Source organism: Stereum hirsutum (genome assembly GCF_000264905.1).
Source record: "Stereum hirsutum FP-91666 SS1 unplaced genomic scaffold STEHIscaffold_38, whole genome shotgun sequence".
Lineage (NCBI taxonomy): Eukaryota > Fungi > Basidiomycota > Agaricomycetes > Russulales > Stereaceae > Stereum > Stereum hirsutum.
The window spans coordinates 197-11,431 of NW_006763168.1; the positions used below are offsets into that span (position 1 = coordinate 197).

General features: G+C 49.0%; 4 protein-coding genes across 4 annotated transcripts; all 4 read right to left on the reverse strand.

Moving 5' to 3' along the window:
* Window positions 1-320: 320 nt before the first annotated feature.
* STEHIDRAFT_164043 (uncharacterized protein) lies at window positions 321-2,951 on the reverse strand (the record flags this gene model as incomplete). Its single annotated transcript, XM_007311775.1, has 1 exon — window positions 321-2,951. One exon carries the CDS (start codon window positions 2,949-2,951, stop codon window positions 321-323), a length of 2,631 nt encoding a protein of 876 aa, XP_007311837.1.
* Window positions 2,952-3,212: 261 nt separating this feature from the next.
* Window positions 3,213-3,542, reverse strand: STEHIDRAFT_28485 (uncharacterized protein; the record flags this gene model as incomplete). The annotated part of the gene is made up of 1 exon (XM_007311776.1): window positions 3,213-3,542. A coding segment is annotated over one exon (330 nt), but the record flags the coding sequence as incomplete, so codon positions are not given.
* Window positions 3,543-3,626: 84 nt separating this feature from the next.
* On the reverse strand, window positions 3,627-3,884 carry STEHIDRAFT_34298 (uncharacterized protein; the record flags this gene model as incomplete). Its single annotated transcript, XM_007311777.1, has 1 exon — window positions 3,627-3,884. A coding segment is annotated over one exon (258 nt), but the record flags the coding sequence as incomplete, so codon positions are not given.
* Window positions 3,885-9,729: 5,845 nt separating this feature from the next.
* Window positions 9,730-10,900, reverse strand: STEHIDRAFT_164045 (uncharacterized protein; the record flags this gene model as incomplete). Its single annotated transcript, XM_007311778.1, has 2 exons — window positions 9,730-9,905; window positions 9,943-10,900. The coding sequence occupies 2 exons, from the start codon at window positions 10,898-10,900 to the stop codon at window positions 9,730-9,732; spliced, it is 1,134 nt and encodes a 377-aa protein (XP_007311840.1).
* Between the last annotated feature and the right edge of the window lie 335 nt (window positions 10,901-11,235).

Genomic DNA, 11,235 nt, shown 5'->3' on the forward strand with positions numbered 1-11,235 from the left:
GAGGTCGTCGTCTTGATCTTGAGGTTATCGCACCGGTAAGAACGGTACCCGCCTAGCCCTTGTTGGGTGCGGATAGATTCCAGAGTAGTACGAAGGTTACAAGATTAGATACCCTACATGTACTACTCGCGAGCGCATATATACGAAGTAGTTGTTTGTGCGGAACAAACAACGTAAAGAATAACAAATACGAATGTGAAAGAACGAACGATGCAAGTCGGCGAGTGTGGCGTAAGTAGGTTCGTGTGGCGTACGAACTTACTTCGCATAACTCTGCCGCCTTACACTCTCCCTCACTGAGCCGAACTCGGCTCATGCAATCAACGTATGTCCATCATAGGAGGAGGAGGAGGAGGAGTCGAGGCAGGAGGAGGTGGCTGAGAGTACGAGCTCTGAATCCCATGAGGTGAGTAGTAATTACTCTGCGGAGCAACTTGACCGTTCGCATAGTTTGCGATGCTCGGTAAGGAGTTCTGCCCCGCTTGATAGTACGCGTTGTTCGTTTGAACACCAAACTGGTTGGCCTGATAGTTATAGCCGTTGTTGTTCAACGGTTGAATAGGTCCAGAGTAAGTCTGACCGAATGGCAGACTCGAATTGTTCCGATACTCGTTTGAGGATAACGAGGACTGAGCGATGCCTAGCGATCGGTGGGACGGGGTAGAAATGGGGATAGGTTGAATTGGCGTCGGACCGATCGGCATAAAGGTAGGCAGGGGATTCGCCGCAAAGTCATGGAAAGAGTTGGCCATCGGTTGGAGGGTCTGGCCTATATCAGGCATCACCGTTTGGGTCTGTGTCGACCACTGCGAGGTGGGATGGGATTGAGAGACAGCGTGTCCTCGATTCGCGTTCGCCTGTCGTAACTCGAACAGGGAAGCTTGGTTCGGCGCCGAGGAGTAATCGCCATCGTAGTGATTGGCTAGCTTCTCCGTGCAGTTTCGGCGCGTACGAGCCCAGAACTCGATTTCGCTCAACAGCTGAGCGTTATTGATTGCGAGCCTCAGATGTTTGAGGATAGGAACGTCATCGAGGTCGGTAATACGTCCGACCTTGGGGCCGATGGGCTCGAGTGAATTAAATCCATGCTCGACCCATTTTTCCTGTAGATTTCCAGGAACGGAGGCTTGAAGGGCCACAAATCGCTTGAAGCGATTGACTCCCTTCTTGATGGCATTTTTGATATGCCTCGGAGCGTCTTCCGGAGGGGGAGAAGGCCCGATCCTAGCCAAGAATCGGTGAGTCTTGACCCAGGCGAGAGAGAGATGTCCTTGGTTGTCTTGGACTGCACCCTGAGGGGTGTTAACGCTGGGATGGCTGTAGTATGAAGCCCAAGCAGCGTCCGATGCGTTCTCGGTAGGGGTAAGAGGAGCTTGGCCATAAGAAGCCGTGCCATCCTCCTTGGTGTACTTCACCGGAATGGAGGAGTAGTCACGAACGACATCGCGACGGTTCCCATTGGTCTTGGAACGTTTCGGAGATGGGGAATTGCCCGTCATCTTCTGGCTCGGAGCGTTCCTAGAGTTCGAGTGAGATACTCTCGTCCAAGTGCCGGAGGAACTGTCCCCGCTATCGGGATTGAATTTACGTTTATTCCCTGAGCTGGTGCTACTCAGGGATGAAGCCAATTGAGCGAGAGCTTCCTGCTGCATTTTGCGGGCTTGGATAACGCCAAAGTTGATGTCGTTCCAGCAGGCGATAGGCACAAGGCGCTCCTCCCAACTATTCCCGAACGGATCCAGGTAGGTTTCCGTGTTATCCGGGGTAGAAGAGTCAGGAGTGGAGTTGAGGACGATTGGTTTCGTCTCAGGGTTCGTTAAGTCGGTGGTATTCGACTTGTCTGTGTTGGAAGGCCATCCAACGCTCGAGACAATCTCGGCTTCGGGTTCTCCTGTAGAGATGAGGTTGATAGGTTCAACCGTCTGTGGATTCTCGACCTCCATAGACACATCGTTGTCTACTATGGCTGGAGGCTCGTCGTTAGAAGTCGTAGATATTTTCTGCGAAGCTGGATTGGCAGAGGATGTCAACTCACTATCCTGAGCTGAGGCGCCAGTTTTCGCCTTGGGAGAAGATTTATGCTTCTTCTTGTTGGACTTAGACTCGCTAGCGTCGGTGAGCTGCTTCTTAAGAAGTTTGACTTGAATGCTCTGATCGACGACTTTGCGTTTAGTCTCCTCGAGCTCGGAGTTAGCATTCTTGAGCTCGATCTTGAGCCCGTTGATGGTCTCTAGTTGCGCCGTGGTTTCAGCGGTAAGTGCAACTATCTTGTCGTCTTTATGTTTGACGATCTCGTAGTGCTTCCGAGTGTCTTCGGAGTATTGGGACTTCTTGGCCTCAGCTATGACGGACTCGTCGTTGGATTGACGAGCGGCGATAGCATCCGTCATTCCCGGGAACTTGTAGCATCCGTTCATATGGACAACTCGCTCTTTGCAGCTTCTGCAAAGTCTCGGCGAGTGTAGGATAGTCCTAGTTCCGTGGTGATATTGCGGAACGGATAGCGCTGGGTTCCAGGCAGAACCGCCAGTGGAGTTGAACTCCTGCTCGATTTTAGCGAATTCGCTATCGAGCTTTGCTCCACCACTTGCGGTGGGTATCGTCGTAGAGTTCGACGGTTTATTAAGTGCATGATCGATGTTAGATTCATCGGGCACTTGATTTTGGCCTTCGTCAGTCTTCGAAGGGTCGAAGTCTGCGGGTAGCTCAGGCTCACCAGTATCCATTAATTCATCGATCTCCTCGTCAGTAGGAGAGACCGCCGTCGAGTTGACAGCGACTGCATTCGATGGAGAACTAGTGAGCTCAGTCCCTGCAAGAGCGTCGAGGTGAACGATGTCTTCAAGGGCAAGAGACAGATCTTCTATCGCACCTTGAGAGACCGAGGTCGCCTCAGACTGAGCGCTGGCTTGCGCTTGCGTAGTAGACTCGGTAGATTGAGCTTTATCCATGGTGTGATGAGGGGAGAGGAAAGAGATAGGACGAGCCCAAATTGTTTCGGAGTCAAACAATTTTATAAGAGCATGTTCGTAAAATTTCTCTCTTTCGGGAGGCTCGGCACTGAATGATACCGATTTTATTTTTCTCCCGATCCCTCCCTCACTTGACGCAACTCCGCGTCAACAAGTGAAACATCCGCCCGATCTCCGCGGTCGATTGAGATCGGAAAGATTTTAGGAATGGTTATTCCCAGGGATCGACGGTGTCTTAGAAAGCTCCGAGACATCGGCGACTCCTCGAAGTGCCAAATACTCGCGCAATATTTCAGTATGGCGAACTTTTGCCAAGCTGGTCCACTCAACGGTTCCCGTTGACAGGGTTCCTATGAAACGAACAGAGGACCCGTCCCATACATGACCGACAATACTAGTGAAATACACTTCATCAGTATCAGGCTGTCCAAAGTCGTAGACAGCCGAGACGTCTCGGGACGGAAAGATGGCATCATTATTAGCCACATGTGGCCGAAGGAGGCTCACATGAAAGCGAGGGTGAATCCTGCGCTTCACCAAGGCCTCAGGCAGCCTTAGCTCACACACAGATTCGTTCTCAAACACTCGGGTGACTGGATATGGCCCTACAAACTTGGGCAATAATTTCCGAGCGCGTCCTTTTGGTAGATTAAGGTTCTTCGTGCTCAAGTACACAAGTTGTCCTTTGAAAAATTCAGGAGACTCACGCCGCTTCTTATTGGCGTAGTAAGTTTGATTCACACGGCTCTCGATAATAGCATCGTGAGCACGGAGCAGGTTCGCCCGCGCACGCTCTGCAAAATACGATACACCGCGATAGGGACTCTCCCCCACTGGAGTAGTCATCCAGCGGGGCATATAACCGTAATTCAATTCGAACGGCGCGTATCCCGTGCTTGATGAGACTGTAGAGTTCAAAGCAAACTCTACCATCGGCAGCCACTCCACCCAGTCAGTCTGAGTGGGTTCCACCATGGATCGAAGCATTTTTGAGATCGTTTGAATCGCTCTCTCTGAAGCCCCATCAGTCTGGGGATGAAAAGCCGTTGACATTAACAATTTTGTCCCAACAATTCGATGCAGTTCTTTCCAGAAGGCTGCAGTGAATTTAGTGTCGCGGTCAGACACAATAGAGCTAGGGAACCCATGCAAGCGCACAATTTCCCAGAGGTATAACTCCGCTAACTCACCAGTAGTAACTTTGGTGGTAATCGGAACCAGATGGACCATAGACGTTCGCCGGTCTATTACGACCCACAAATAGTCATACCCGCTCGACTTCGGGAACGGTCCCACAAAATCCATGGCGATCGATTCCCATGGCTGATTCGGTATTGGAAGTGAGTGTAGAAATCCCGCAGGCTTCTGCGGTAGCGATTTCGACATCTGACATGTCTGGCATGATGCACAGAATTTCTCTACATCAGCGCCGACTCCAGGCCACCAGTAATAATTCCTGATGTACGCAGCCGTCTTTTCTGCACCTAGATGGCCCACTATAGCATGGGCGGACGAAATGGCGAGCTCACGCAAGGCGCGTTCATTAAGCTTGCCACTAGGTATGCAGAGAACACGATCCATGGACCTATTGTAAGTCCACAGGCTACCTGCCTTCTCATTGTACTCGAAATTCGAGTGTTGCTCTGGAGCTTCAATTATTTTCTTGAAGAAACTATCGTCTTTATAGTTGGAGTACACTGACTTCAACCATCCTTCAGACGAATCCAGTATGTCTTTATCCAGAGGGACATCAGGTAGTGCACCCTGTAATTCTTTTTCCAGGGTATACTGTCTGTCCGTCAGCGAAGTGCGGACCTTTACAGGTTCTTGCACGTCTAATTCGGCAAACTCTTCAAGAACAGCAGCCTCATTTTCTCGAGGCTCCGGTGGACGCTGGAAGACTTTGTCAGCTACCAATGTAGGATAACGAGACTCCTCGGTCACCTTCTTGCGATGTTTACGCAACTGCATGGCTCGCAATTCGAGCACTCTCTGTGGCATTAAATCATCACCATCAGGGTCTAATTTCGCGTCCATATTAGCATATTCTGACGCTGGTAATTCCCCCTGAACGCGTTTGTAGTAACGCGAGAAGCAGTCAGCAACTTTATTAAGTCGCCCCTTGACATACTTAATTGTTGCATTATAGGGCTGCAAGAATTCCGACCATCTAGTTTGTCGGGGAGTCAGGTTTTTCTGCGAATCGAAAAACTCAAGAGCTTTATGGTCAGTGACAATTGTAAACTTTCGTCCCAATAATTTGTCAGACCATTTCGCTAAGGCTTCAATCATTGCCAGTGTTTCTTGCTCGTAAGTACGATAATTTCGCTGAGCAGCCGTGAATCGTTTTGACATAAATCCAGCAGGTCTGCAGGACTGCCAATCCTCGCCTTGTCCATAGATCGCTCCAACACCATATATTGAGGCGTCACAAACCACCCAAATCGGCTCAGCAGACTTAGGGTCGATAGGCTTCAATACTGGGTATTTACACGCCATTTCCTTTATCATTCGGAAACAATGCTCGTGTATTGGTCGCCAGAGAAACTCACGACCATTTCGAACCATTCCTGACAGAACCGAGGAATACATAGAGACATCCGGCATGAAGCTGGACAGATACTGAACAAGTCCCAGAAATCTCTGGACTTCATTATAAGTCTTCGGTGTTGGCCAGTTTCGTACTTTCGCCATCTTGTCAGTATCAGCGTGAATTCCACGCTCGTCAATTAAATGACCCAAGCAGTCCATCTGCTTGGAATAGAAATCGCACTTAGCTGCGACAAGGTAAAGCTCATTCTTCCTAAGCTTATCGAGTACTAAAGCGATATGCCGTTGATGATCAGCAACAGTATCCGAATAGATGAATATGTCGTCCATATAGACATGTACAAAGTCACCAATATATTCGCGGAAAATATGAGTCATCAATCTCTGGAACGTAGCAGGTGCGTTACAATCACCTTGCTGCATAGTATGACTGACAAATGTCCCATATACAGTGGAAAATGCGGTTTTCCATACGTCCTCAGGCATTATCCTAATTTGCTCGTAGGCATCACTCATATCGATCTTTGAGCGATATTTTGCGGCAGCCACATCATTTCTGATTTGGTCTTGATCCGGAAAGGGAGTGATGTCCTTCCATGTATTGTCGTTTCGCTTTCGACAATCGATAACTGTACGCAGGTTTCCATTTTTCTTTGGAATACACAGCATTGGAGCGGCTTGATTTGTGGTTCTTTCCTCCCACCAGCCAGCTTTAGTGTAACGGATAATCTTGTCACGCAGCTGGCTTTTCAAGACGTCCGGACAACGAGGCAAGTGATATTTATCAACCTTTGACTCATCTATCAATGGGATGCGATGGTTTATCGCACGCATAGGTGGCAGCTTCAGCGGTACTTCACAAATAACGTCTTGTGCGGATTCGTACCAAGCTTGGCGCAGTTCAGCAATTTCTGCGTCAGTGATTTCTTTAGCAGCATCTTCGGCTTCTTCTACCTTCATTCGAAGATAGCGTCGGGCCTTACGCTGCTCGTCCTTGGAGATTAGAGGCTCAGGTAATTTCTCTGAGCTAGACATAGTCGGAAATGACTTCTCAGCGATATTTGAGAAGTCAGATTTGGGCCGGCTTCGACTGTATTGCGAAGTCCGGGGACGTCTGTCCGGGTCCTTCAACGGAGGTGGAGGGTCAATGTCTATGACCACGCCCTCCTTTCTTGGAGCAGCATCCGCTGGTACAGGTGCTGCACGAGAAAGTCAATCACTCTCCTCTGCCACTTCCTCAACTGTTACATTACGATTGCCGAACACTCGTAGATGAGGAGGTGAGACAGAGGGAGGCGGCGCAGTTGGGGGCGCAGCAATATCAGACGCCAGTATTTCGTCTACAGACTTCGAGCCGTACCTTGCTTTAGGGGCATTACGCTGATACGAAGCCTGGCGAGATGCAGGAGGTTTATCCATGCCATAGAGGACGGCTTCGTCAATTTGCCGTCTAAATGTGCGACGCTGACGTCGCACAGTCTTCTCTTGCTCAAGAGACAAAGCATGATGATTCTCACCATTGACCTGCACCGTTTTATTTTCGAAGTCAAGTTTGACCTTGTTTTGTAGCATAAACGGTGTCCCTAGTACAACGTCGTAGTAGTCAATATTGGCTACATCATAATACGTTGTGAATACCGAGCTCCCTAGCGTGGCTCTGACATGGGTGCCATAATTAATCGTGGATCGGCTCCCCACTGTCCCTAATTGCAATGTCACTGGTTCGTCCAATTCAACCAGTGGCGCTTTCGCAACAATTGCTGCGTCAGGACTAATAGCATTTGTAGTGCTACCAGAGTCGAACAGAGTATAACATTTCAAGCCGGCGATATCCAACTCGACTGCTAATACCTGGGCTTCCTCCTTGTCCCGTTTAGGTTGCTTTCCACCTTTGACAATCTTTGCATCGTAGACCCAGGAAGGCCGATATTCCTCCTTGTTGGTCTTTTCTCGAAGCGGTTTCATGGCGAGTATCTGCACGTCAGCCTCCGACTGGGAATCACTGTTTGCTGCGCCGACCTCGGCCGCAACTTCTGCGAGTAAATCCTCAGCATTTCGGAGGCGATCGCGTTGATTCGCTCGATACCTGCGCTTCTTGTCACGCTTGCGTTGTCTCCGCAAGTGCTCACTGACACTTTGGCTAAGATCATCAGCCACACAGTATGCTTCTTTGCGAGCAGAAAATAACGGAGAAGTATTCCCGTCACTTAGAAGGGCTTCGACTTCCCTTCCGGCTCTATTCATACCTTCACCAATCAGCATGGACATACCATCTTGGTTTCCCAGCTCGTCTCGGAGGGTCTGAATATTTTTCTTAGCCGTTTCAAGAGCATATTTCCAACCTAGTGAGTAAGCTTCATATAAACTTGTCACGTCAATTGGTTGTAATACGCTTGAGGCACTCGGAGTGTTATTCTCCTTGTTAGACGACTCAAGAGTGCTGTTATCACTCCTTTCATTTTCTTCGTTTGATAGATGCGAAGATTCTCTGGAAGACATATTTTCCAGCACTGCAGGACCCGTCTCAACTACGCCTTGCATGTAGTCTCCGGTATCTGTATTATATTCACCTTCAGAATTACTGTGCCTGCGGTGAATAATCCGTAGTCTCATGGACTGGCCTATAGACGAATCGTTATCGTCTAGTACATGGCCGTCTTCTTCTGAAGAGGACACTGATTCTGCGTCAGACTCGTCGTCTTCGTGCGCATTGCTACCCCTCACTATTCTCATAGCGAAAGTCCTCATGGCACGATGATACAAGGGCCCGTTGTCACTGTCGTCATCAGTGCTATATTCGTCTACGTCAGACGACTCATTATCCTCTGGGCTGGTTTGGTTTCCAGCGCCCTTCTCAGATTCAGAGTAATCGCCGTACGCTGGCTGATCATTAGACTGAGGTGACTGTTCCTCAATCGACTCATCTTGTTGAGCCCCAGCGGTTTCGTCGTCTTCGCTTCTGTCGTCAACGACTCTCTGGGTGTGCATACGACCCTTGGGAGCTCCGCCAGTGTGATCTCTCTTAGGCTCCTTACAGTCTCTAGCCCAGTGACCGATTTTGTGGCAGTTTCGACACGCATTAGGATCTACTGCTTTAGGCGTTGAGGTATGTTGCGCCGTACTAGGCCTAGGGTTATTCCTGTCTCGAGATCGGATGTCATCTCGGGAGGTATTTACAGGTCTATTCGGCGTTCTCTGATCCCTATTAATATTCTGAGATGAACTGCCTGTTCCTGCCGTCTGCGTAGTTGCAGAAGTACTCGTGGTTCGACGTTGAGTGCTATAAGTATTTTCTCTCGGTCTAGACGAGTTACTGGCCGTTGATATTACCTTTGTAGTCTTAGGTTTTCTTTCAGCGTCATTGTCTAGGTCAGCGATCAAATGCTGACCACGCTCTATGTGTTCCGCCATTCGTACCATCTCCTTTAGACTAGAGTCCTCAGGTGTGATACGATAGGGGACTACGAGCTGCTTCCGAATATATCTCGGAAGCGAGTAGAAGAACTTTTTCTTCAGGGAGTATGTGTCTGGCATACTTCTCATTCGTTCAGCTGCAGCTAGTAGGCGATCATAGTATCCGCCTACCGTGTCTTTGCACCAAATGAACAGCTCTCATATTTCTCGTTCGCAGTTCTTGCGCTAGAGGTATGAATAAATCGGTGATACATCGATCGGATGAGACTCTCAAAGGTAGTATGCTTGAGCATACCCTTAGGAGTATCATACTCGTTGTTGAACCAGGTCTGAGCATTTCCTTTAAGCACTTGACCGAGTGCTAGGATTCTCTCTCGTTCCATTTCGGGATCGATACCACTCATTTTGTGCATGCGCAAATGACGAATAAATTTCATCATGAAATTATATAGAGCTTCGGAATCGTCAGCTCCGTCATAACGAGGAAGTTCGTGCTTAACTGTCTTAGCAAAAGAAACTCCAGCTGAGTTAGTGATTTCTGAGTCGAGGTGATGATGAATCATCTCAACTATCTTTTCTAACTCATGTTCTTGGTGATTATAATTTTCACCGAATTGATTTGAGAAGACAGAACCACTGTCTTCATTTCTGTCTCCTCGGCTCGTTCGAGATGCAGCATATGCAGAATGAGGAATACTCTCCGGTTCGGTAAGTATGCTGGATCCTCGAACTGGAGCTCGAGGTGCAGGTGTACCATGTTCTGTACCCTCGGTTTGAGACCTAACATCAAATCTCACTTCATTGTTGTCATCTCTAGGTCGACTTCTATGGGGAGGTAGGTCTCTTTCCATTGATGGGCGCTCTGGTGCTGGACCATGAATCCTTCTAAAATTCCGGACTCGAGTACGGTATGCCTCTTCGCTTTCGCCTTCCATTCTCGGCGGGTCAGTCTTAAGGCTTTGAGCGTGCCTTATATGAGCATCTTGTTCCTCTCGAGCACGCTCACGCTCAGCTCTCAGGCGTTCTCGATTCTCAGCCTGTAATTCTTCGGCTACATCTTCGTCACGGTCTAATTGCTCGTGGACGACGATTTTTCTACGCCTATAATCAGCGTCAGTTTCGCCGGGAAGCCTTTTAAAAAGATCTACGCTAGCAGTTCGCTCTCGATCGTCTCTGCCTTTGCCCTTGTCCGTGGGTCTAGGTGGAGGTGTTCTTTCGTCGAGGTCTTTACTTTCTCTAGCACTGTCTTGATCGACTATGTGATATCGACCATCGTCTTCGATAGTAGCATCCAATTCGTCCATCAACGAATACATCTTAGCTAATTGATTATCTACAGCGTCCTGACTATCTAACAGCCTGTTGCTATACTCCTGTAGGACTGCATTCTGTTTCTTGATAGATTCAGCTGTCGATCTTCCTAGCGCAGTTGTTGTCTTCGCTAGTTTTCTGGCATCGCTCACTATAACCGTGATCTTTGCCACCAATGGATCTCGATTAGGGTTTGGATCAGCTTCCGTCTGAGATCGACGCTCTGGTGATCGTCGATCACGTCCGGTTTCAGTGAGACCGGAAGCTCCTTCAGCTCGGTGTGCACCGCTACTAGTTTCGGTGCTGTGATCGGGATCGCGATCACTCTCGGGTCTGCGCACTTGGCTGTCCGAGACATTTTTCGGCTCGCCCGATTGCTGAGGGGAAATTTTCTCAGCGTTCGCTGGGATGGTAGGCACGGAGGGAGGCGTCTGAGCAAGAGGATTATTACTCCCCTCTGTGTGCTCGCTATCGCTTCCCTTAGCAGGCTGCTCAGGGTCCTCTCCATCGTCATCGTCATGGAGGTAACCCTCTACGTCTGTATCAGACGTTCGCCTCTGCTGTCTGGTCTGTCTACCAGTGCCTCCCGTTCCCCTATTGGAGCTACTCGCTGCTGCTCCTCTCGCGGTGCCGCGAGACGGTTTCGGACCCATGATATGAATAAAAGAATAAAACTATGCGCACCTGTTAGAGGATTGCGGACGTTCAAAAAGTATAAGAGGTCGTCGTCTTGATCTTGAGGTTATCGCACCGGTAAGAACGGTACCCGCCTAGCCCTTGTTGGGTGCGGATAGATTCCAGAGTAGTACGAAGGTTACAAGATTAGATACCCTACATGTACTACTCGCGAGCGCATATATACGAAGTAGTTGTTTGTGCGGAACAAACAACGTAAAGAATAACAAATACGAATGTGAAAGAACGAACGATGCAAGTCGGCGAGTGTGGCGTAAGTAGGTTCGTGTGGCGTACGAACTTACTTCGCTAA